This window comes from Hippocampus bargibanti, linkage group LG06, assembly GCF_051943395.1.
Source record: "Hippocampus bargibanti isolate YZ-2025 linkage group LG06, ASM5194339v1, whole genome shotgun sequence".
NCBI lineage: Eukaryota > Metazoa > Chordata > Actinopteri > Syngnathiformes > Syngnathidae > Hippocampus > Hippocampus bargibanti.
The window spans coordinates 784,318-811,275 of record NC_142739.1 but is presented as its reverse complement, the minus strand read 5'-3'; the positions used below and the strand labels follow the sequence as shown (position 1 = coordinate 811,275).

General features: G+C 40.5%; 1 protein-coding gene across 4 annotated transcripts in view; it reads right to left on the bottom strand.

Annotated features, from left to right (window-relative positions):
- LOC148896137 (neurocalcin-delta A) overlaps positions 1-26,750 on the bottom strand; it is a 34,827-nt gene extending 8,077 nt beyond the window's left edge. The window contains exons 1-2 of one of the 4 annotated variants that reach the window (XM_088998734.1): positions 26,469-26,750; positions 6,723-7,129 (exon numbers count right to left, since the gene is read on the bottom strand). In XM_088998734.1, the coding sequence (XP_088854860.1) occupies positions 6,723-7,100 (378 nt within the window). In that variant the 5' untranslated portion in view covers positions 7,101-7,129; positions 26,469-26,750. Of the gene's footprint in view, positions 1-6,722; positions 7,133-8,532; positions 8,602-26,468 lie in introns of those variants that run through there. The other 3 variants (XM_088998733.1, XM_088998735.1, XM_088998736.1) reach the window with 3 other exon arrangements.
- Positions 26,751-26,958: the final 208 nt, after the last annotated feature.

Below are 26,958 nucleotides of genomic sequence, written 5' to 3'. Positions count from 1 at the left end.
CACTCTATGCATTCCGTGTTGAAAACCAGAACACAAAAAAAACATCCTGAATTATTTTAAATGCATTCTAGCCTATTTCAGACAATATGACTTCTTGGGAATGCATTTTGTTGAATTTGCAGGTTTTGGAGAAAAAATCTTGCTTAACCCTGCTAATTGTCTATGACTTGAAGCAATTTCACTTTGCTATCTTATTCTATTATATGTTATCAAAGTGTACTGAAAGGCAATTAAAGATTGAAAACAAAAAAGAAGTTATAACATTTGATTTGAACACATGACAGTGTTGCCCTCCTTCATGAAGCCACTCAGGAGCACACTACAAAGCTAGGCTGCAGGCTCTGTCGGCTGTGCAAAGAAGAAAATTTGTCGCGTAATGCCATCCATACTTATTTGTCACGTCTTTTTTCAATGATTATACGAGTGCAGCATGTACTACTAGAGACAAATTCCTTGTGTGTTCTACACTTGGCCGCTAAAGTTATTTCTGATTCGGTTATTCGAAGTTATGACCAAGAAAAAAAAAAGTATGATTATTTTCTGTAAATATTGGAAATGAGCGGTTTTGCGTCATAGTCTGCTCGTCAAAGTTCGAGGCAGCACTAGTTGCTAATCACATAATGGACAAGGCATGTCAACTAGTTTGTATCACTGACTCAGCTCAGGCCCTGACATGAGGCGGCTAAGGTAAAAAGAAAAAAAAAACATGGCAACATTACACCGTAAAATCTAATTTGTCCCTATGTTTAAGAGCAAGCGCGAATGGACCATCGTATATGTATGCCTTGTGATTTTTCAGGATGTTCCTCGCCTACTGCCTGAAGACAGCTGGGATCGGCATGACAACGGCCAAATAATGAATGAATGAATAAATATCCATTGTGGATCGAGGTGAAGTGTCATTCTAGCAAACTGTAGGCAAAAAAGCTGAATTGAAAAGAAAACAAACCCATAGTAAAAAATGTAGAGTATAAATTTAGAGCAGCCAACGACTTTTTTCCCCAAGGATACTTTCAGATCACACAATAGCGAACAGACCACTGAAAAACTAAGTCGAATAAGAAAAAGAACAGAGGATAAGAAGAGAATCACAATGAAAAATATTGCAGCATCATTTTCCCCAATCAAATATCCATCACCAGGAAACCAGAACAGAACATCATAAGAGAAGAAAAACACTGATCGAGCTCTGCACCTACGACTACACTGCCACCCATTGCAGCAACAATGTCAGGTCCTCCTCCATTCTACTGATCACAGAGACGTGGCTGCAACCAGTCATCCTTTCGAGCTAGCAGGTCGCACAACATAACTCCAGTACAGAACCAGGGGGATCGTGTTGTTGAGTATGTGTATGAAAAACAGGTGCTGCACAAACAGACGATAGTTAAAGGACAACCAACACCTCCGGACAATTTGTGTCCATAATTTGTAAAATGACTTCAAATAACTTCTACTGAGCACATTTTACAAAGATTCCACCGCATATAGCTATATTTTACGTTTTAAGACACGGGCTGAGTCTTGTTTTCGAGTTGATGATGATGCCGCCTGACGTCACGTCACGTCAGGAACACCCCTGACCGAGAAAGCGACACACAATGCATTTTGGGTACTTTGTTTGGTCTGAAAACATCATGTTGATCCGTGTTGATGGCAAAATTAGAAGGAAAACACATAAATAATGTGATGGTGAATTGTTGTGCGTTGCATCAAGACTACCAATTGCGGTAACACCATACCGAAGTTGACATAAATTCCTAGCAGACAAATCAGCCCATTTCCAACGGAGCTTGGGCGCCATCTTGTGCATTTTCTGGGCGCTACATTGGAGTCCAGACGGATCGAATTGACACGGAACAACTTCTTTAATCGATTGCAAACATTTATGCTTTCCTCTTCAGAACTATTTGAATCATATTCATAACTGGATGAGTAGCAAGAAAGCATCTCCTCAGAATCTGAACTCTCTGAAGCCATTGTTTTGATTCTGGAGCAAGACAAGACGTCCTGGCGTGACAGCACGAACTGGGGGTGGGACTCCCCCCCCCCCCCCCAAAAAAAATCCCCAATTCGCAGCTCAGTTTGTTGCAGTTTTAGCACACTTGAAGTCATTTTTATTGGTGCTTTGCATTTGACTAAAAATATCAGTTTTGGGTATTTTAGATGCTATAAAACGTTTTTCTGATGTCAGTTAGGAAACAAAAAATGGTGTAGGTTGTCCTTTAAGGTTCCCTTCACTTATGAACTTCAAGAAAATAGTAAGCCAAAACCTTCCGTCACCCTGATAAACAGTAGTGTATGCACTGAACAGACTTCACTAGTTCACGAGTTAATGCAACTGTAGAACAGCGCAATGATTAATTGGCATATATATGTTGGCAATACCAACATTAGACCTCTTCAAAATTGTTTTCAAAAACGCTGCAAAATTTGGGATATTATGTCCTTATTTTCATTGTCGCTTTCCAGAGGTTGATGCTATAGCATTGAAAGTGGTACCAAATGAAAGCTAGTAAAAATTTCTTGCATATGGTAGTAAACACATATGGTAGGATAAACACTCATCATAACTTGTGCAAAAGTTACATGAATAACTTCAAGGAAAGTCTGCCAGATTACTGCACACTACACTGGGATGGAAAACTTCTACGGGATGTTCTTGGTGAAAGCTACCCAGTGGAAAGTCTTGCAGTGCTCGTCTCTGGTACTCCACAGTATGAAGAAGGGAAGCTGCTTGGTGTGCCCTTCATAGAAAGTTCCACAGGAATCCAACAGTGTAATGCTACATTGGAACCGAACATGGGGTCTCACAGACAACATTGTAGGCTTGGTATTTGATACCACAGCAAGCAACAGTGGCATCAACAAGGGTGCAGCGAAGCTATTTGAAGAAAAAACTAGGCAAAAAGGTATTCTACTTTGCTTGTCGCCATCACATATCAGAGGTAATAATTGGAAGTGTATGGGAGGCTGTGTTTCGCAAGGTCAAGAGTCCTGACAACCCAATGTTCAGCAATGCGAAAGAGAAGTGGGACAAGTTGGTTAAGGACTGCCCAAGAGATCTGGGCCTAGTTGAACAAGACAGAAGAAGACAAGCACAATTGCAGTCTGAAGCAATTTCCTTGAGGAAGCAAGTCCGAGGGCAGATTACAGAGAGGTGGCAGAGCTGTGCCTGATCCTGCTTGGTGAGGAACCTCCTCGAGGTATCCCCTGGGCCAAGCCATGTGCCATTTACCAAGCCCGCTGGATGGCCAGGAACATTTACTGTATGAAGACGCTCATGTTTTCCAAGGAACTAAAATGCAACACGGAGACTATATTCAAGCTGGAGAGGATGAACAAGTTCCTGGCCTTATTCGACACCAGCCACTGGGTGACCACCGCATCTGCAGCTGATGCACCTATCCATGACCTCCAGCTCATGAAGAACATGCTGCAATACAAGCACTATGACTATGAACTGGCAACCTCTGTTCTCAAGAAAATGAACAACCACCGCTGGTATCTGACCCAGGAACTAGTGCCATTCACCGTGTTCAGATCACATACCAGCATGAGCAAGTCTGCAAAAGAGAAGCTCGCAGTCAAGCTGTCAGAAACAGAGAAACCTGAGAGCTACAGGAAAGGCAAGCCAGTGTTTCATGTCATCAAGGCAGCTACAGTTCTCACAGACCTGGTAGGGCCAGAGTCTCATTTTCTGTTTGATGCTCTTCGAGTGTGACTGGCTTACGACTCCTGCTGACACCTGGGAAGACAATGACAGCTCCAGGAATGCACAGAGGTTTGTGAGGTCAGTGAAAGTGACCAATGATGTGGCTGAGAGAGGTGTGAAACTAATGAGTGACTTTGCAACTCAGATCACAACTGATTCAGAGCAAAGAAGCTGATTACTACAAGTTGTGGAGTACCACAGGAAAAAAATGACAGTTTCAAAAAAGCCAGATTGAATGTGTGATAATACATGTATCAGTAACATCCTATCTGACAGTTTCTCATGCAAGATATGTGTCAGTACAATGCTATCATACTACCAAACTGATGTTTTGTAATGTCCTAGCTGTTTGTGCATTAAAAGACATAATATCCCAAATTTTGCAGCGTTTTTGAAAAATGTCAACAATTAAATTACATGTCTCTTGAGGCAGGCATAGCCAAGGTCCAAGATCACAATAACTGGTATATTTAGCTCATTTAGACCTTGGAGAATGGGAATAATGTCAGTTTTCATATGTTTTAAGAAAAAGGTCAATTTTGAAGAGGTCGAAATAACATATGTGCATCATTTACAATCAAAAGACGGTAGCCTGGTATTTCCGTGTGGCAAACTAGCAGTGATGCCTCAAGCGCTTGGAAACATTTTACCAGATCATCTTGAATCCGTGAGTTGTACGATTCATGCCACACTTCGGGCCGCATGTGGTCTACGGATTGAAACAAAAACAAATTTGCTCTAGTAATGTGGTAGCGGTAGTCGTGTCAAACAGTGGAATGCAGAAACTCTCCTGGGTCATGTCAGACACACTTATGGGAGGATTTTGGCAACGAGGTATGAAACGAGTCCTTGAGTAATGCTGGTTAAAAAAATCTTTTCTGCCTTGAGAAGAGGTCGATTTAGTGTGCACCATAAAAAAAGGTGTTACATGGCAAAACAGCTCTTGTATCCTCGTTAATTGTATTGATATCGTACAGCGGTAAATGTTGAACCCGTGCCCACCAAATCAATTTCTTCCTTAGGTTCACACCCGAACTGGCATCAAAGGGCCACTTTTTAACTCTGCCAGTATGTGTCTGCGAAGATAGCAGAACCCGGTCTAACTTGGAAGTGTACAGATTTATATCATGCGTTAAGACTTGCACGGTGCAATGCGTCTCTTGACTTAAAATGAAGCCGGAGCACTTAGCTGCTGTTTCAGTGTGTTTAACATGTTTAACGGAAAGACTTGCATGTGATGGTGTTTACATTTAGAACTCAAGTGCAGGAAATGCCATTCAAGCTCTCTCCTTTCCTTTAACTTATTGTTCAAAGGTGAGTGGAACACTGCTTCCTAAAGTTATCAATTTTATAAAATATCTGAATGAAACCCTAAAAAGAAAAATCCAGGAAAGTTAGCGAATCAGTACTTTGCCATTTTGCTTTGCCACCCCAACCCATTTTAGAGAGAAACTTGGACTGTTTTGAACAGACCCAGGACATTTATCTTCAGTGTTGAGTAATTCAGAATGTTTTCATAACCCAGGATGGGATCAGATTCTAGGGCAAAGCCCCATATTTGGTCATTTGAAATTATTTTCTCGAACTTTCCTCGCCACTGCTAGAAAATCATGTGATTTAGCATGTAACAATTATAATGAAACAGCCAGAATTAATTCTAAGCAAAAAACATATTATTGTGCTATATTATTATTTTAACCATATACAGTGATAGGCCTACGAACCTAATTGGTTCCAAGAAAGTGTGTGTAAGGCGAAAAATGTGTATTCCAAGCATTAATTTCCCATCGTAAACCATTAAAATGAGAATAATCTGTTCCCGGGTCCCCATAAAACATAATTTTCAACTAAATAAGCCTTAAAGCTAAACACAATATACCTTACTTTATGTATAATAAATGTGCTATGGTATTGTAATTAAAGAAATAAACTGTACTTTATAATAAAGTTGTTTTATTTACCTTTGTGATGGTCAATGGCTTGATGGAATGGATAGCTTTTTGCATATAGTGTCTCAAGGAGTGTCTGGGTTGTACATCTTAGAAGTTGTGATATTTCAACAGCAACAGTTGCAGGCAGACACACTAGAAACTTCATTAATAGCTGGTTCACTTGCTTGTATGTTCTCTTCAAATTGTACAGATGGCTTGTGCAGGTTATTTGTGGAGCGTGATTGATGGGATATTTTAACCTTGCAGTCTACTCTCCGCCTTTGAACTAGCAATAAAGTTGAAACGAGTCCTAATTTCATTTTCTCACCATTTCACTTTTGGTTTTTCTTCACTTTTGTTTTAAGCTCTGTCGTCTCCCTTTCGTGTGTGTGTGTGTGTGTGTGTGTGTTTCTGTAACCCCTCTCCCCACTCACTGCTGCATGTGTCTCCTCCCTCTTCTACCACGGATCTTGACAAATCACATGCGGTTTGAACAGAAGACTGGGGGCGGGCAATAGAGGACAAAAAAGCCGGTTGCCATTGCAGGAGCTTCAAGAACAGGCTCGTTCGCAAACGACACATCACTCATTGTGGCGCTCCGTGTGTTTCCCGAAAACTTGTTCGTATGCCAACATTATATTCTTGCGAATTTAACATTCGTAAGGCGAAAAGTTCGTGAGCTAAAGCGTTCGTAAGCCGAGGTATCACTGTAACTATACTACAGAAAGTCACAGGACAGAAGTAATGCCCTCCGTTTTATGTGAGACTCCAAGCCATTTTTCAATCACAGAGCACTGGATGAATGGCTGCTGAAAACAGTTTCATACCACAAATGCCTTCTTCATACTTCTTCGGGGGTACTTTGATTTCTTGGAGCTAAACTGTTCTCCTTTATCATGAGCAGTCCTTGTCCTCATGAAGGGTTTATTATAGACTTTTTCATGACTAATGCTGTGCTTTGTGAGTGGGTGAACTACCTGTCAAGTAGAGACGATGATGAAATGGGATTTAGAAATTACAGTGAAAAAGGTTCATTGTATATTTTAGCCAATGTACACAAAATAGTGATGACTTACCTGTACAATCTCCAGCATTTCAGATTTACTGATGTAGCCATTTCCATCCAGGTCGTACATACTGAAGGCCCATTTAAGCTTCTGTTCCAGCTTGCCACGTGACGTCACACTAAGAGCAATAATGAACTCCCGAAAGTCTATTGTCCCATCACCATTTGCGTCAAATGTGCGAAAGACATGCTCTGCAAACTTCGAGGCATCCCCATAAGGGAAAAAGTTGCCATAGATTTTTTTAAACTCCTCCATGGACAAGTTTCCACTGGGGCAATCTCGCAAGAAGCCTTTGTACCACTCCTGGATCTCATGCTCGGTGAAGTCGGTGCTCTCCAGCAAGTCCTGCATCACTTCAGGACGAAGCTTGCTGTTCTGCTTCCCCATGTCTGTCGGTCCTTAAAGTGGTTGACTCACTGCTGGAGGAAACAGAAAATGAGAAACTTTGGGATTCCAATGCAAAAGACAGCGACACTGAGCTCAAATTTGAAATCAGAATGAACATTTTTCATACCAGTTTTATGTGTGGCAGACATTAGCATTGGGAAGTGTGATTTGTATCTTTACATTTTCCTTCTCCCGTTTCATTCATTTGGGTCCACATGCCTACATCACATGAGTCTGGGCATAACATTAAAATTAAAACAATTTTGCTAGAAGACATAAAATAAACAAAATGAATGATTGTGAATACTCAGCCATTCGCAACTTACAAAACCATTGTTTTCCAGTCAAAAGATAAAAACGATGAATCCTCCCATTCTTTTTCGCTGACTGTGAATTTTGTTAATGACTGAGGCAGTGAGCGAGAGTCAATGTTAGCAGACTAGAAGCAAATGGCAGGACTACGAGATGCTCGCACAGGTCAACATTCATGCTCACAGCTCACTGACTGGGAAACGGGTGAATGCTCCACCTAACGATAAATCCTCATTCGAAATAATGCTATTGCCATTTCATCAGCTGTCTCCTCTGCATGTCCCACTGACTAATAATGACAACTTTTTTATGGCCACATTTAAAAAAATCAGAGGTAGGCATTAACAATCACCATATATGTCATTACATTTACCGAAGTCACTTTTTGGAAATTTATTTCTCAGGGTGGTTTCATGCACCATGCTTTTTATTTCTACTTGGGTGCTTTTGGAAAAACAAACAATATGTTAGCTCTGTTATAAACGAATGACAATTCTGCCTGCTACTTGTATATTTTTATTGCAGCATGTTTATTATTCGTGGCACCATCTATTTTAATTCCTTAATTCATGTGACTGTTTCATCAAAGCAATAGTGATATGTTTTGATTTCATTTGACCCATTGAACAGAGCGGGCATGACTGCACCAAAGTCCGCACATGACAACCCACAGGAGCAACATTTTCAAAGATATTCAGGCAATGTCTATATTGAGGTTATAGATAGGCTTCAGCTCACGATAAGTGGCACACGAAATAATTATACACATACACACACACGCGCAGCTATCTTAGAAGTTGTGATAAAAGGGTTTTGTAATTTCAAAAAGAACAGGAAGAAAAAAGCGTCACACAATGTTTGCATAGCACTACAGATACAAAGATGGAAATTGGCAGAACCATTATTACATGCTTCATTTATATCCACCTCACAAAGTTCAATGTAATAATGCATAAAATGACTACACTATAGCCGACATGTTTCATTAACTTGAGCTGTATAAATCCAAAGTAACAGTGTTCACTTGAAAGCGATTTTTGGCTCCACTACCCACCTCTGTAAATAATGACACAGTAATTGTGCTACCGCGATGTAACAGAATAGAATAATATGCTAGTACCTGTCCGCAGCATAGTTTCACACAGGGTGACTCGCAGGCTCAGCCACTACAAGGGTTGCAAATGTGAAAATGGAAAGATTACTGGTAGGTTGGGCTGGCCCTTCTGCACCATTTCCTCATGTTGACTTACAGTAAGCGACACCCATTTGTTGATGGGGAACTGAAGACTGTGTGATGAACTGTGCTGGATATTGCGGTTTGTTGAAAACAATTTCCAAACGGTCAACATATCTTAGTTAATGCTTGCATCGTAACAAGTTGCATTCATGGAATTACATGAAGCTCTATTGTGCACTTCATTTGGCAACACTTGTATGTAAAATCCCAGCCTGCTACGTATTTGCCAACCACATCTGTTAGTCCTTCTCTGAAACAATATCAATTAGCAAATTTACAGTTTGTAAAAGTGCATGTGAAGCAGCCAAACATGGTCATGTTTTTGTTGGTGAAAGAGCTTCCAATGTTATAAGGCAAAATGTAATGTCATCGCAGCTCAGATAAAGTATGCAGAGTATGCAGAACCGGACACTTTTATTAACATGACAAATGATTTTTAACACAAATGTACCTGCATTATCAATCACGCTTGTTCAAATCAAAACTGAGTAAATAGAGCATTATTCAAACCAAACCGACTGTGGGGGAGACTGATTTTCTCATATTCCAGACAGGTCTACAACATATGCCATATGATTAATGGGGTCCACAGTTTTTCTTTGCCGTTTTGTGATACCGACATAAAAGTCGTAAGAATGTAGTAAAAATATCCTGTGACTGTAAAATGTGCTTGAGAGTTTTGAAAGGTGCTGATAAATGAAATGTATTGTTATTTTTATGAGATTGTAATAAAAATAGTTGACGGAAGTGTCTTTATTCGGCCACACGTGCCCACGGGTTGACCTGCGATCCGAAGGCTCAATCATTTTTGTGACACTTTGGGGTGAATGCGGCTCATACGTCAAAGGCATCAACAATCAAAATTGGTCATATTTTGAAAACATAATCCCCACTAACTACTGTACTATTCTTTCTTATTTCTAAAAATGTTACATACAAGTATTTTTTACTAAGATATACACAGTAAAATATATCACTTTGAGCGCTGAAAGACATTTATAAAAAGAACAAAAGTAAAGAAACCTAAGATTAAACTGACAATGTCAATCTAGATTCTGGCTGTTTCAATTGAACTATTTTGCCCCCTCATTTCTCCACCAACTCGCAAGATAACAAAAATTCTTTAGAGTGGCCTATAACCCTCTGCCACAGTGTTCTCACTGTTCACCACACCTTGGATAATAATGTTTTAATTCCATGTGCAACAGTGCGCTCATAAAGGTCAAACTCCTTGAAACATTCTGACAATAATCTGTTGACCAAGCAATATCGGGATGGTATGTGAACATATCTTTGAATTGTCTCCCTCTTTCATTAGGTTGCCACAGTAACACACCCTGCAAAAGGATGAGTAGGCGATTGAGCATCACTGATTCAGGAAAATGGATGGAACTAGCTCGACGCTAAGCTCAATTTCATCATCACTAAAAAGAACAGTATTTAGCTTTGCTAAAGATGATGTAATAAAAAAATGAAAACAATGCAATACTGGAAGAGATGTGTGGGATTTTATACAAAGATTATGTCATGGGAAAGAAAAAAAAAGTTGTGAAAGGGTACACGACCGGAGGATGCCTCACCTACTCAAATGAGTCACGCTTGACAACTATTTTGGAAGGTAATTGGAATCTCTTGAGCTTCCTCTCTGATTTGTACTCCCAATATCGGTCTTGGTGCATTTGTTAAACATGTTAGGGCTTTGGTGTTCTGACATGGCAATCAGACCTGACAAACACAATGTCACTGCATGGAATGACTGCACTAAAGTCACTGCCTGGAATGACACATTTACTGTGAAGATGAGCATGCTCAAATTCTCATAATAATCTGCCCTTCTTTTCTTTTTGACCATGGGGGAAAAATAATTATTTTAACCAGACCAAGGAATTAGGACATGTGTGAAAGGTATTTCTCAAAATACAGACTGGTGGAGGCCTCCATCAACTATATAGTGGTTCCATCAGTTCAAAAGCCTCCATACATCTCTGAACTAAACTGATTTTTAATAAACCATATACTTTAAGAATGTCCAGGCAGTGGGACAGTTAAGAATGTTACAGATGGACAGTACCATATTTTTCAGACCAATTAATGGTCATGATTTTAGTTGAGTCTGCATATACCGTAGCATGTTTTCAATCCCCAAAAAGCATTTTTATGGGTAGTTGTAATTAAGGAACTGCCTCATTTGGGGTATGCAGTACATCATCAGTGTGTCGGCAGAATATAACTGAAGCTTTTCATGACACAGGTTTTGGTCAATGTTATAGATATTCAGAAAAAAACAGGAGTGGCCCCAGGCCTGACCCATGAGGCACTCCCTTTGTTAATGTAAGAGACACAGATGTAGATTTTTCTACATGAAGCGTGCAGTAAAACTGACCAACACTTTCAGGAGTCATACCTACTCTCGCTAAATTCTTTTCACGCGTATGTACAAAAGACAAACATTAATTTAAAAAAATAATTGTAGTTGAAAAACAACATTTTTATATCACTCAAAACTATGCCTACAGTGATAAGTATACACAATGAAGGCACACAAAAAAATTGGGTAATTAGGGTTATAATTATGCAAGACAGCATTGACAATGAGTGACAGGACTGATATCACTGATTGTACAACACATTCAGTCTGGGTGCCCGTGTATCTGTAGAACTGTCAGAGAGACCACGTACATACTGTGTTGAGGCCAGAGAAAAGCTGACACCAGTGAAAGGAACACAATTTACATAGTCGTGTGTGTGTGACCGGCACAGTCTGCCTGTAATAACACCTACTTATACATAAAACGATCAGGAATGTGTCATGGAATAGTGGTTAAAAATGTGTTAGTATGACATCTTATTAGAACACCCAGAATGAGTGTATGTGGATGCCACTCAAAACTAACGGTTTATGCATTATAGCAGTAAGTAAGAACAGTCTTGAGGCAAAGCCTAAATTGAGAAGATGGTTCTCACTAAGTATGTCCCCAAGGATGGTCCAAAACTTGCTTTGCTTCCTGTTAAGCAAATTTTAGACACAGGATATAGCATCATGGAAAATAACCAATAGAACGGAAGTCACATTAGGTGAGGTCAGGAGACAAGATGACTCCAAGGAATTAGGACATGTGTGTCAAGTGACAAGTTTTTTTTTTTTAAGTATTTCTCAAAACACAGACTGCTAGACAGCTTGACTTTGTAAGAGATTAGTGTACTCACCACAAAATAATTAATATATTCATGCTGCTCTTCTTTTAAAGGCACACATAACGCATATCAATCACAAAGTATGGTTTTATATTGTTATTACCATACTTTTTCATTCATGCAATCTAAAACCATATACGGAATAGATTATGAAACAGATACTTAGGATAACGAAAGAGCACAATCTAAATTGTCCTTGACCCTCAAATCCAGCTACTGTGGAGTTGGCATGTTCTCCCTGTGCATGCTGGGTTTTCACACACTCCAGTTACCTCTCGCATATTAAAAAGACGGATGGCAGGCTGTTTTAATATTCCTATATATATTTCCTTTACGGCTGTGAGTGAGAGCTTGGATGGCTGTTTGTCTCTGTGTGCCCTGTGATTGGCAAGCAACTGGTTTAGGGTATCACCCGCCTACTGCCCGAAGACAGCTGAGATAGGCTCCAGAATACTTGTGTCCTTGTGAGGGCAAATAGGATCGTGAAATGGATGGATGGATGGATGGCTAGGAGAGACTGGAGTACCTGGAGAAAACCCCACACGTACAGGTAGAATATGCAAACTCCACACACAGAGTCGGAATCAGATCTGAACCCCGGTGCAGTGAGGTTGACATGCTAACCACTGGCTCATCGTCATCACAGCAGTTGTTTTAGCACTAATTAGGTTAAAAAATATTTTTTTATTTTGTTCTAGACACCATGATTTTATGGCAGCTAGAACAATTTGTATCACAAACAGGAACACAATTAGCTCGTTCAAACGGTGTCACTGTCAAATATAGCCCAGAAAGTAGCAACCTCTTCCTTTTTATCATTCACTTGTCTCCAGCGTGAGTTTTCAGTGTGTGGGAATTCCACTCTGAGGATAAAAATAGAATATCTGTTTCCCATAGGTCCCACAAATGCATGAGAGCTTATAGGCCGGGGTTATCCTTGACGAATGAGCCATGACACCATGCATGCAGTCTTTAGCTTCAGGCGACCTCTTTGTGCTTTCTTCAACCACTTGAAGTGGGATTTCAGTCAAATGACCCATGACCCCCTTGTAAAGAAATTCAACAGCAATGTGACAAAGAGTCTGAGACAGACCAGCTCTCCTTTGCATCATCATAAACATGTCACTTGGCATACATAACTCAGAAATTTTAGAAGACATGGTTGGCGCCTTAGCAAAAAGGAAAAAGAGTCAAGACAATTACCTTCCTCCCAACATTCGTAACACCGATGCTCTTCCCACCTTCAAATCCCATCTCAAAACCCAACTATTTAAAATTGCATTTTCTGTGTAGCTCTATCTCGTTTCTATTTATAATTGTATTGTATTTATTGTATTCTATTTATAATTGTATTTTATTTATTATTGTATCTATGGTTGTCTGTGACTGTAAAGTTTCCTTGAGAGCTTTGGAAGACGCTTAAAATCTTCTTCTTTTCCTTTGGGCTTTTCCCTTCAAGGGGTCGCCACAGCGAATCAGTGTCCTCCATCTTCAGAGGTTTGATTCACATGTTTCTTTTGGCCAAGCTTTTACGTTGGATGCCCTTCCTGACACAACCATCTGTATTTATGCGGGCTTGGGACCGGCACAAGAAGACAATGGCTTGTGTCCCCCTATGGCTACAGAACAAGCAACTCAAAGTCAGTCAGCTTTATTGTCAAATATGCTAATATGCATGACATACAGCACAGAGGAAATTACTGTCCTCTCGGACCCAGCATGCAAGGCACTTAAAACTCCATGAACTTAATAAAGATGAAGATGCTCAGAAAAAGTTTCAGCCCCTAAAAGAATTTGATAGGAACTGGCTTTCTGAAAAATGACATCCATCCTTTCTGCTGCCTTTGAAAGACGCTTGAAATAAAATTTTATTATTATTGTTATTATTATCTCACAATAATTAAACAGAGGAGCAGGCTGAGCTGCGAACGAAATAAAAAAAAATGTTCGCTATTCCAGTAAAACTTAAGCTAATAAAGTCACTTACAGGTCACCGATTTGCATCAAATGAGAGTAAATATCAGTGTGGATACAGTATCGATGTATGTAGCGCTCTCAAATTCAGTTGTATGTACTGCATCCACCACATTTTCTGTCTTGCGCCACACTCAAGACCAACAAATTTGAGCTCGTCAGTTCATCCACTGTACACTTCTTCATGTTCCCATAAATACACCCAATGGCCTGATTATAAATTACATTTTCCCTTCCAGAGACACTCTTCGGATCCTAGCCAACATTTTTTTGGGGTGGTGGGGGGGGGGGGGGGGGGGCGACCACTTGTGAATCATGCAGAAGCAGACAAACTACGCCTCATTTCTACGTATTTTTGATAATGGGTTTGAGCTGAACATTTAAGGAGTTAATGTGTAAAAGCACAAAAGTGAGCAACATTGCAAGTTAGTGAGACAACTACGACAAATAGCATTTTCCCGAAGAAGGTGAAACAATTCATATTTGACAACGTACACGCATGCTCCGCCTGGTTGCTACACAGAGTTTGAAAAGTTCTGAAAAAAAGATGACCTTACTGTCAAAAGGAAGGAAACTATTAAAGGTCAGTGAATTGTGTTGAATTCTATGGTTGACAAAGGGCTAGGAAACTAACACAATTGCAGACAAGCAAGTTGTGACATTTGTGGAATGCACTAATAGCCATACTGCTTGTATGGCTATTAAAGATTTTACAATGGCCTGATCATCCCTAGATTAATTCTACATTCCATTACTTCCAATTGGGAATGTTTCATTTTCTATATGATAAGAGATCAACCAGCATTGTGAAACTGAATCTGGTTGGCCTTAGACGTTCAACATTAACAGCTTACTTTTGTGAAAATCAAAGACACCTTAATTAAGCCTGACGAACCATTCAGTGTTTGAGAGGAACCTAATTAAAACGTAATTACTGCAGTATTTGTCTGTTCTCTGATCTGTTAAATTCCTTTCTTACTTGGCTTTTCCTTCCATCGCTTTCTTTCTGTGGTCATAAATCACTGGTTAAATAAACTGCCTTCAAGTTAGTTTCCATGAGTGTGACATGAGCCCTCTTAAGTATAAAACAGGATGCTGTAGATACTTTCAGCAGCTCAGCTGAACATCGGATATTTTACTTCCCATGACTTTGAGCGTTAAATTTCAAGAACTACAGCATCCAAACTACGCATATTTACAGTAAATATTACAGCTCTGCATTACACATTCACTTCTTGTTAGTTTAGTTCCTACCTAAAAAAATACAGTGGATCCGTGCTCTTGGTGTGGGATAGGGACCCAGCCACAAAAATACAAAAATAAGCTTAGAATGCAAAGCCTTGAAGAAATTATTGGGGGGAAAAAACAGCACTGTCTCCCATTTGTTGTTGGTGAGAATGGGACCTGACAGTCAGTGTCAACATTTGAGAAGGCTGCATGCAGCACTGGAAAGTGACAGATGTGTCCACACGTTTCATGTATCTCTTTTTAGACAATCCACACATGCAAACTACACACAGAAGGGCTAGAGATGGAATCAAACCGTGGACCTCTCCACAGTGAGGAGGATGTGCAAACCTGTAGTGCACCATGCCGCATGTGACAAAAATTCAAACTACGTACACCAGAGTTGTGGGGAATTTGCATGATTTCTCTGTGTCTATGTGGGTTTTCTCCGAGTACTCCGGTTTCCTGCCAAATTACAAAAGCAGGCATGGCAGGCTGACAAAGACAAGTGGGATATGCTCCAGCACGTCCTGCGACCCTTATGAGGATAAGTGGATCAGAAAATGGATGGATGTGTCTATTTATGCTTCCAGAGTAGTTCGATGAGAAGGTTTCTTCAGCCGTCATCTGCACAAATTTGTATTTGTATTTAAATTCGTACAGATGACGGCTGAAGAAACCTCCTCATTGGTGGACCATTCCTGTGCGACTGAGAGCTTCCACAGACGTATTCCAGAGTAGTTGCTTCTCTGAATTAAAAGACGTTTGGAAGCACAGATGCAGCATCACTGTGCCAAAGCTCCAAACTGTGGACTTTGACCAATTCCCAATTGGTGTATGGGCTGGGTCATTCAGTATGATGATGTGATATCTTGGGGCAACTAATGTGAGGGCACAAGACGGATCTGTCTGCAACACGTGAGTTTGTATGCTCACAGCTCCAGAGTGCTATTAGCTCATGGTGGTATGGCATCATTCTGTTGGGAGTGTGTGGGGGAGATCATCTGCAAACACCTATAATACCACTCGGTGCTTGGATTGCAGGGAACTATTAGAGTTTATAAGGTTCGGCTGTGCCTGGCTTGTGTTTGCATTAGGATGAGATCTGGGGTCTTTGGAAACTGCAATGATGGAAACAGCCATGAACTTGTGATGCAAGCAACTACTGTGACCCGGCTTCTAAAACTCAAATTCTTGATTTACTCATGGCAATGGCTCTTTCTCTTGAAGTCAATTGTTCGTGCACCAACTTTTGTTGATGTCGATACAGCACCCCCAAGTGAGCGGTTCAAAATAACTAATAGTTTCAGTCCATCAAGCTTGAAGGGTGCCTCGGGCATGTTGTCATTTGACCATGTCTCTATCAAACAAAACAAGGAACAAGTTCTCATCTCTCTGGAATCACATAATGAAATCACTGTTATTATCCATTGAGTGAATGTTCGAGCGGAAGATAGATGGTATCGTGGTTTGTTGGCCTTCAGCTGAGCTAACCTTCCAGCATGTTTGCGTCGCTTTTGTTTGCGTGAGAAATGGATTAGGTTGTCCCTGTCCCTCCGTGGTGTGTATATGTCCGTTAAGTCAGATGGATGTACTTTTCAATGCAGATGAAATAGATTTTAATAAACTCGTTCTAAATTTGTTTCTACTTAAAGGACAACCGACGCCTCTGGACAAGTTCTGCCCTTAATTTGTAAAATCGCTTCAAATGACTTCTACTGAGCGTATTTTACAAAGATTCCACCACATTTAGCTATATTTTACGTTTTAAGACTCGTGCTGAATATTCAGGAAGTCTTGTTTTTGAGTGGGTGACGAGTCCTGACATCACGTCACGGAAGGAATGCCCCTGACAGAGAAAGGACACACAATGCATTTTGCGGTACTTTGTTGGGCCTGAAAACTTCGTGTTGATCCGTGTTGATGGCGAAAGACAACTACAGTAAAGTCTCGTTATATCGATATTCAAGGGAGTCCGAAAAAATATCGATATAACCGGGACTACGATATATCCGATGTTTGCATGTAATTTTGTCCGTGCGTGCATGAAATGTGATTAACCGGGACTATCGATATATCCGATATCGATATAACGAGACTTTACTGTATTTGATATTCGCTGACACAAATTCCCAGGAGACAAATCAGCCCATTTCCACGTATCTCTGGCGCCATCTTCTGCATTTTTTTGGTGCTACATTTCTGTCCAGATGCCTCAAAATGACACGGAATAAATTCTTTAATCGATTGCAAACATGTATGCTTTCCTCTTCAGTACTATTTGAATCATATTCATAACTGGATGAGTAACAAGAAAGCATCTTCTCCGAATCTGAAGCCATTGTTTTGATTCTCGAGCAAGGCAAGACGTCTTGGCGTGACACCACGAACAAGGGGGCGGGACCTTCTGAAACCGGCCACTTCCGGGTTCAATTTGAAGTAGTTTTAGACACTTTTAGACACACAAGTCATTTTTATTGGTGTTTTGCATTTGACTAAAAATATCATCCTGCGTGTTTTGGGTATTTTAGATGCTATAAAACGTTTTTCTGATGTCAGTTAGGAAACAAAAAAGTGGTGTCGGTTGTCCTTTAAACCGAGCTGTACTTCATTTAAGGCAGGGGTCACCAAACTACGGCCCGTGGGCCGTATCCGGCCCATCAGTACATTTGGCCCGGCCCCCTGAAATATATCAGAGATTTTTTTCCTATTTGGCCTAAAAAAATCATTTTACAAGTCAAAGGTCAGTTTTCAATCATTATCTGTTCCTATTTTAATCAATGTAATCAATCTATGTCGTTTATAATCATGATTGAAAAATACAAACACGCCTGCTCACAATAGAACACTAAAAGAGTCGGTCACAATGCGACGCGACACAAGAAAGTGACGTATGAGTTTTGCAAGGCCAAATACGAGCAGACAAACTCAAAGCTAAAAAATGGACTACTATCTCAGCAGAATACATTTGTACACCAAGCTCAGCTGAACAAGGCATCCGTTCGGGCCAGCTTTCGGGTTGCTAAACTGATAGCAAGCAGCGGTAAGCCTTTCACAGATGGAGTTTGTTAAGAAATGTATGGATGCTGTCGCGGAGGAGGTGTGTCCCGAGGGGAAAGAACCATTTAATGCCGTAAGTCTGTCGGCGAGTACAATCACCAGACGCCGTGAAGAAATCGGGAGTAATGTATATGCCCTGCTGCAGCAGAAGACGAAAGAATGTGACTTTTTTTCATTAGCACTGGATGAGAGCACGGACGTGCAAGACACAGCGCAAGTGCTCATTTTTATTCGTGGAGTTAGCGCAAACTTTGAGATATGCGAGGAGCTGGCAGCCCTCCAAAGTCTCGAAGGGACTACAACGGGAGAGGATATTTTTGACCAAGTGTACCAAACCATGGAGAAGTTGGACCTGAGTTACAGAACTGTAATGTTCTGAAAGACGCATTCAAGCCCAACAGTCTCATTGACTTCTATGCCGCCCTCCCAAACGACACATATCCAAAAAACACGCAATGAAAATGTCCAGTTTTTGGCAGAACGTATATCTGCGAGAAAAGCTTTTCTCGCATGAAACTGCTGAAATCAACGATGAAATCAAGATTGACAGATGAACATTTGCATCAGTGCTTGAGACTGGCAGTAACTACAATGGAACCTGATATTCAACGTCTCACCAGCCAGATGCAGGCCCACGGTTCACACTGATGAACATACATAGGTAAGCTCACTTTTCTGACTTGAATGAGTCATTCTGAGCATGAACAAATATAATCATAATAACATCTAGTGGGATAAAATCCATCTTTACAGCCATAATGATATTGAAATGTATTGTGCTGTGTAGGTGCTGTATCACTTAGTTCACTTTCTAAACCTGCTTCCTTTGTGGTTTTCACAGGGAAGTTGATGAGAGAGAGAGAGCTGCAAACAGCGGTGTCTACAAGCCGACTGGAACCTACAAAAGGATTATAAGGAAGGAACACAAGAACTTTAAGAGACTGTTCATATGTGTCAGAGATATTCTGCTCTGACAACTGAGCTGAACTTTTATCTGTTAAGATTGTGCAGGGCAAATACCCCTACAATCGTCACACTTTTTCTGTTACAAACTGACACCGGCCCCCCATCACAGAAGGGAAAAGTTATGTGGCCCTCACAGGAAAAAGTTTGGAGACCCGATTTAAGGGGTGAGCACCGGAATGACTCTAAAAATCACATTTGATATCATTGTAAAAGGGCTTCATGCTGGGAGCTCGTGTAGTCGCTGCACTCAGGGAGGCTTGAAAGCTTAGGTAATGTACAATTACATATCGAAGGATACATTTTAAAAAAAGTTAGAAAGTATTCAAACACTTATGTCATAATAACAACCAATAAAACTCTTCTTATCCTTTCGGCTTTTCCCTTCAAGGGGTCGCCACAGCAAATCAGTGTCCTTTATCTTGAGAGGTTTGATCCACGTGTTTGTTTTGGCCAAGCTTTTACGTCGGATGCCCTTCCTGACACAACCCTCTGTATTTATCCGGGCTTGGGACCGGCACAATAAGACCTATGTCCCTTTGTGGCTACAGAACAAGCAACTCGCTCAGTAAAAACCTCCCAAACACAAAACAATGCTCTGAGAGAGCCTGAACGAGACAAATTACGAGAGAAATCGCCAGAGAAAGGGAACGATAAAGTCTACGTCATTAAAGTTTGTCTACTTGCGGTTTACGATGCATCATCCTTGACCGGTGTAGATACATATGCTGGACAACACTCACTCAAACTCTGCTAAAATACAATGTAAATTCAATGACAATTAAAACAGTTTCCTCAATGAATGATTTCAAAACCAGTTATCCATCAACAAAAGGCTGAATCTTCATGTTTTACTTGTATAAGTGTCAGATTAGCACTTTGCAGCCTAAATAGACACTAATTTCATCATAAAACAATGTTTTTCATTCAGTAAGGCAAGTAAATAATTTGGCATTTTGTTGAAGAAATTATAGTGTACTTGTTTTCTGTAATTTTTCAGAGAAAACACTACATTTGAAATTCATAAACTGTGTATTTTCGGATTAAAGTAAGCGGTCCAAAGAATGGAGGGCCAGTTGAATATAATATTGGGTCATTCATCTTGTACACGCTACGGCATTGATAGTTTCAAATAAAAAGTAGGTTTAACTTTTAACATTTTGACATAAAAATTAGTTTGTTTGACCTACCACTCGGCAGCTAAGAATTTCTTAAGAGCATTGCCATGAACTAGATTTTGCATTTAAGTAAATTAGCACAAAATACACAGTGTACGCTCACACACGCAGAAGGCTGCAGGATGTCAGATAAGCTAAAAGTAAGCTATCTGTCTGCGATGGTGGTGCATTCAGGAGAACAATTGCTCTTGATATTCTCAACGGCTGTACTGTCCAGTTTTTTTTTCCTCCACACCAACTCCTTCCTTCACAATACATACAGTGGCTTGAAAAAGTATTCACACATTTTGTCACGTTCTGACCACAAAAATGAATATATTTTATTGCCATTTTATGTGAAAGACCAACACAAAGTGGTTCAAAATTGTGAAGGACATTTATACATGACTTTTATTTTTTTTTTTTAATAAAAAACTTAAATATGTTGCGTGCAAAGCTATTCAGCCCCTGTGTCAATACTTTGTGGAAGCACCTCTCGGTGCAATTACAGCTGCAAGTCTTTTGGTGTATGTCTCTATCAGCTTTGCACATCTAGAGATTGGAATTTTTGCAGAACAGCTCAAGCTCAGGAAGATTGACCGAGAGCATTTGTGAACAGCAGTTTTCAGATCTTACCACAAATGTTCATTTAAGTCTGGACTTTGACTGGGCACTAACACAGGAGTATGTTTTGTTTTAACCAATTCCAATACATAGGTTTAAATTTCTCAGTAATTTCTAAAACTATACCGACAATAGACTACATCACAGCTACTGAATCGGCTATTAAAAATAACAAACTTTCCTATGCAGAGGCAGATGATCTGCGCATTAAAATATCAGCCCTTCTTAGAAGTGCCAAACGACCTCTGTCCAACATAACATTAGAAGAGAGAAAGGCGTTAACTACTCTACAAAAAGATAAAAAATATTACTATTTTGCCAGCAGACAAGGGTAGGTGTACAGTGCTCCTCAACACATCGGATTATGAAGACAAAACAAATAGGTTAATCAATGATTATTCCACTTATGAGCAACTAAAAAGGGACCCTTCCAATAGATATGGCCTGCCAAAAATACATAAAGAAGGGTTCCCCCTCAGACCCATTGTTTGTAGCATTGACTCCTCTACATACAATATAGCCAAATACTTAAAAACGATCTTAGCTCCGTTGGTTGGTAACACAGAATATCATGTCGAGAACACCACCAGGTTTGTAGAGAGGATCAAAGACCTCATATTGGAACCTCAGGAAACATTGGCCTTAATACTGTGTATTTTCAATTTAGGGAGACCTTTTACAAACAAATTCATGGTTGTGCTATGGGCTCACCAGTTTCACCCATAGTGGCTAATCTGTACATGGAAGAGATGGAGAAACAGGCCCTCGCATCCTTCCTGGACACTGGTTTAGATATGTGGACGATACTTTTGTCAGAATTAAAAAACAAGAAATTCAATCCTTCCTAGATCACCTCAACTCGGTAGACATCAACATTACATTTACTTGTGAGGACATCAAAGGGAACCTACGAGCCTTTTTGGATTGTAAAGTAATTATAAAAGAGGACAAAGCACTAAAGACAGAAGTCTTTAGGAAGGCTACGCACACTGACCAATACTTGTTGATTTTAACCACCCTTTACAACACAAACTAGGAGTTATCAGAACCCTCCAGCATAGGGCTAAACTAACCGCAAGCGTTGAAGGCAGAGAAAAGGAGTCAAAACATATCAGGAGAGCACTCACAAACTGTGAGTACCCTCAGTGGTCATTTAACAAATGTCAGAAAGAAAGAATAGGAAATGAAACCAAAAATTCTGAAGACACAAAAAGGAGAGGAGTAGCAGTACCTTACATTGCAGTTTCTAAAAAACTAGACTCCTTTGGCAACACAAAATTCCTACTTATTTCAAACCGATAAACACTTTAAGGCAAAACTTTTTTTTCCACCCAAAAGATAGGCTGCCAAATGAAAAACAAAGCATGTAGTTTATTCAATACATTGTAAGAATGAAAATTGTAAAGAGCAGTACATTGGGGAAACTCAACAAATTCTCAAAAAAAGACTTCAACATCGCAGAGATAATACTAGTGGGCCTCAATCGCCAGTACATATGCACCTAAAAGCTAGCAACCACTCATTTGACGAAAATGAGGTTAAAAGAACATAGATGGTTTGAAAGGGGAGTAAAAGAAGTGATTTCCATGAAACAACTAAATCCTTCATTAAACCGGTTTGGTGGGGTGAGGTTCAATTTGGATCGTTCATACAATAGCCTGCTGAGGCAATGTAGGATTAGTAATAATGATGATGTGATACTGGTCGAAGTGGGGCAATCAGGCCAGTCGTTAGTCAGTTCAATAGGAACATTCAGTGGAGTTGCAGGGAGTAGTCCTCTGCTTGGTCGCCAACCAGAACGTGACAGTCTGCCACTGATCGGAACGACCAACACCTGTGCAGGTGCAGGCCGAGCCTACAGCGTCACCCGTTGGACGAAATTCAGATCGTGACAAGCTGTATTTATACTAAGGTTAGATTACACAATGGTGGACTCCATTTGATCATTAAGTCAACAGCTAATCATTCAACAATCATCAGACAACCTCTGAAGGCACCTGGTTGCACTCAGAGAAAAGGGGGTAAAATACTTTTGCACGTCACATTTTTCTTTTTTTTTTTTTTTGTCATTGAAAGTCATGTATAAATTTCCTTCTATGGTGATACTTTGGCATATGAACAGAAAGTGTATGTAAGGCGAAAAGTGTGTATTCCAAACATAAGAAACCATTAAAATGAGAATAATCCGTTCCCAGGTCCCCATAAAACATAATTTTCAACTAAATAAGCCTTAAAACTACACATATACCTTATTTTATGCATACTAAATGTGCTATGGTATTGTAATTAAAGAAATAAACTGGACTGTCTAATAAAGTCGATTTATTTACCATTGTGATAGTCGTTGATGGCTTGATGGAATGGATAACTTTTTGCATAGTGTCCCAAGGAGTTCAGGGTTGTACATCTTAGAATTTGTGATATTGCAACAGCAAGAGATGCAGGCAGACTCACTAGAAACCTCATTAATAGCTGGTTCCCTTGCTTGTATGTTCTCTTCAAATTGTACAGATGGCTCGTGTGGGTTATTTGTGGAGCCTGATTGATGGGATATTTTAACCTGGCCGTCAACACTCTGCCTTTGAACTATCAATGAAGTTGAAACGAGTCCAAATTTCACTGCTTTCTATCCATTTTCTCAACATTTCAGTTTTTTTTCACTTTTGTTTTTTTTGTCTCAAGCTCTGTCGTCTTCCTTTCGTGTGTGTGTGCGTGTGTGTGTGTGTGTGTGTGTGTGTGTGTGTGTGTGTGTGTGTGTGTGTGTGTGTGTTGCTGTTTCTCTATTGCCCCCGCTCGCTGCTGCGTGCGTCTCCTCCCTCCTCTACCACAGATCTTGACCAATCACGTGCAGCTTTAACCGAAGACGGGGGGTGGGGAAGAGAGGGGAAAAAAAGCTGGCTGACATTTTCAGCTACGTTCACTTCAGAGATACAGCTCCAAGAACCGGCTTGTTCACGAACGACACATCACTCATTGTGGCGCTCCGTGTGTTTCCCGAAAAATAGTTTGTACGTCAAGATTCAATTCTCGCGAATTTAACATTCGTAAAACGAAAAGTTCGTTAGCTAAAGCGTTCGTAAACCGCGCTCTCACTGTACTTCACAATTGTAAACTGCTTTGTGTTGGTCTTTCACATGAAATGCCAATAACATATATTCATGTTTGTGGTCAGAAGGTGACAAAATGTGCGAAAGGGATATGAATACTTTTTCAAGCCACTGTATCTACCTAGGAGCATGTAGTCACTCCATTGTGTTTATTTTTTTTAAACGAGTCTATGATTTTGAAGGACTTACTACCTGCAATTAGGTGATAAAAATAATTCCTTTGCAGTGGCGACTGTGAGACAAACCCATAAAATTACAAGCCCCAAATCTCCTCTATTTTGGGAACATGAATATAAATATAAACCTTAGCGAGAAAAAATGACCTGCTACTTGCTCTAACCTCACAGAGTTGGAGTGGGGATTGAGAGAATGCAATTAAAAAAAAGTTTCACAGCAAAGAAAGAAGCAAAGACAAAAGGGCGGGGAGTTTTATAAGAAGATTTAACCACGTTTTCCTCCTTTTTTCCATCCTCGCTGAACTTAATGTCGGCCGCCACGCTTTTGTTTACTTGAACATTGGCACTTATGTAATAGGTCTGTGTGTAAAAATGTCAGCACTAAAATCTGTCGTGACTTTAGTTTAGTTTTTATTTTAAGTGATGAGTTTTAGTTGGAACACCCCCAAATCAGAAGGAAACTACTTGCAAAACAGAAAATGGACGAATGGAAGGATGGAACAGAGCTCCAAGCAAGACATCAACTGACCCCCACCCCCTGTAAGTAAATGTAGGAAGTAAGAAGTCAGGCTAACACTTGATTGAAATCTAATTTACAACAACGAACAAGTCATCTTCCAAAAAGCATTTCAGAAAGCATTGGGTTTGCATATCTTGGTGACTCATGGGAGAAAACGGATCCGGCATCAATGAGCCTGCATGTTCGCTGCTCATTTCCTCATTCTCTTTGAAATCAGCCATGTAGAGTTTCATCCTTGTGATATTTTCAGAGGTTGATTTTGAAAACAGACTATTTCCAACTGGATGATCCCTCCGGACAACTTCTGTCCATAATTTGTAAAATCACTTCAAATGACTTCTACTGAGCACATTTGACAAAGATTCCACTGCATTTAGCTATATTGTACGTTTTAGGACTCGCACTGAATATTCAGGAAGTCTTGTTTTCGAGTTGATGACGATGCCTGACATGACGTCACGTCTGGAACGCCCCTGACCGAGAAAACGACACACAATGCATTTTGGATAGTGCTCTTGGTCTGAAAACTTTGTGTTGATGGCGAAATGAGAAGGAAAACACATAAATAACGAGATGGTGAATCGTTGTGTGTTGCACCAAGACTACTATTTGATTCTAGTTGACACATATTCCCAGCAGACAAATCAGCCCATTTCCAACGGAGCTCGGGCGTCATCTTGTGCATTTTCTAGGATGCTACATTGGAGTCCTGATGGCAAGTACTTCTTTAATCGATTGCAAACATTTATGCTTTCCTCTTCAGAACTATTTGAATCATAATCATAACTGAATGAGTAAAAAGAAAGCATCTTCTCCGAATCTGAAGCCATTGTTTTGATTCTCGAGCAAGGCAAGACGTCCTGGCGTGACGTTTCCGAACTGGGGGCGGGACTTTCTGAAAATGCCCAATTCGCAGCTCAATTTTTTGCAGATTTTTGACACTTTAATTCATTTTTATTGGTGTTTTGCATTTGACTAAAAATATCATACTGCGTGTTTTGGGTATTTTAGACGCTATAAAACGTTTTTCTGATGTCAGTTAAAAAAAAAACAAAAAAAAGTGACGTCGGTTGTCCTTTAAAGGACTTAAGGCGTGCAGCTGGACGAGTGGGTTTGTGTGAATGTGTTGCAGAGGCGGGGGAGGGCGTTCTCAAACGTGATCCTCATCAAGTGAGATTCGGGTCTATTCTTACCCTATTCGTGACATGCGCTTTTAATCATAATTAAAATGAACACGAAGACTAGGAGACATACACTCCACGTCACTCATTCTTTCGCATTTTCACCAAGGAAAGGGGGGGGGGGGGGCAGGTGGCAGCTGCGCAAACCCACCCCCGTCTTCTAAATCTCTCGCAGGCAGAAGAAACAGCTCCGTTCCACGACAGTCAGCCTGCCACTAACATTTGAATGCTTTGAGAGGAAAAGCCATGTGGCGCAGCGAATCACGAATCATAACACTCAGCCCCCGTAATGATCACACTTGCTTCAGCATACCGCCCAGCATAACTTCCCTGCAGTAGCTATGAAAAAAATCAGACAGAAAGCAACTTGACTTGTAATCAATATTGATATTTTATCGTAACTAAGTGATTCCTAATCGCTTTATCTACAGGCAACCAAAGCAGGGTAACGAGTACGGACAGTCGGTCAGTCAGCAAATATATTGGAAACCCCCCCCACCCCCGAACAACTATAGGAATCTTGTTGGTGTGGAACAAAAAGCAGAAATCTTTTCAGTGATCTCAGCGGTGGTTTCAGACGCAACCACCAATCACTCTTAAAAGGCATCATACAAACAAATACACATGGCGCTTACCTCACTTTGTAGCGATGTGCAATTGTTTAGCAGTCCATCATTCAACACTCTACAAACCAAGTTCGCGAAGGGAGAAGAAAACGGGAAGCAACAGGCGAGAATAGTAACGGGAAATAAAGAGATTTAAGAACAATATGAGCTAGACGAAAAGCTGACTGGATAACCGAGGGACTGAGACTAACGGACGCGTTGAAGAAAGCGGGTTTGTTAAAAACACGCGCGTACACGTCCGCGCGCACACGCTCAAGCTAACGCTTTCCCTTGCTCGCCTCTGCGGCTTGACGTCGGTCGTCACGTGACCTCACTCCGGAGTGGAGGGGAAATGCAAAGGGAGGGGAACCGCGAAGAAAAGAGACACAGAAGCCCGCGTTGCGATGGCAACAGGGACACTGCTCTGAAATGATTTCAATAGGTCAACACACGCACAGCTAACACACTCACAGACATTCAAACACGCAAAATTGAGTGGCACAAATGGCACAACCCATGC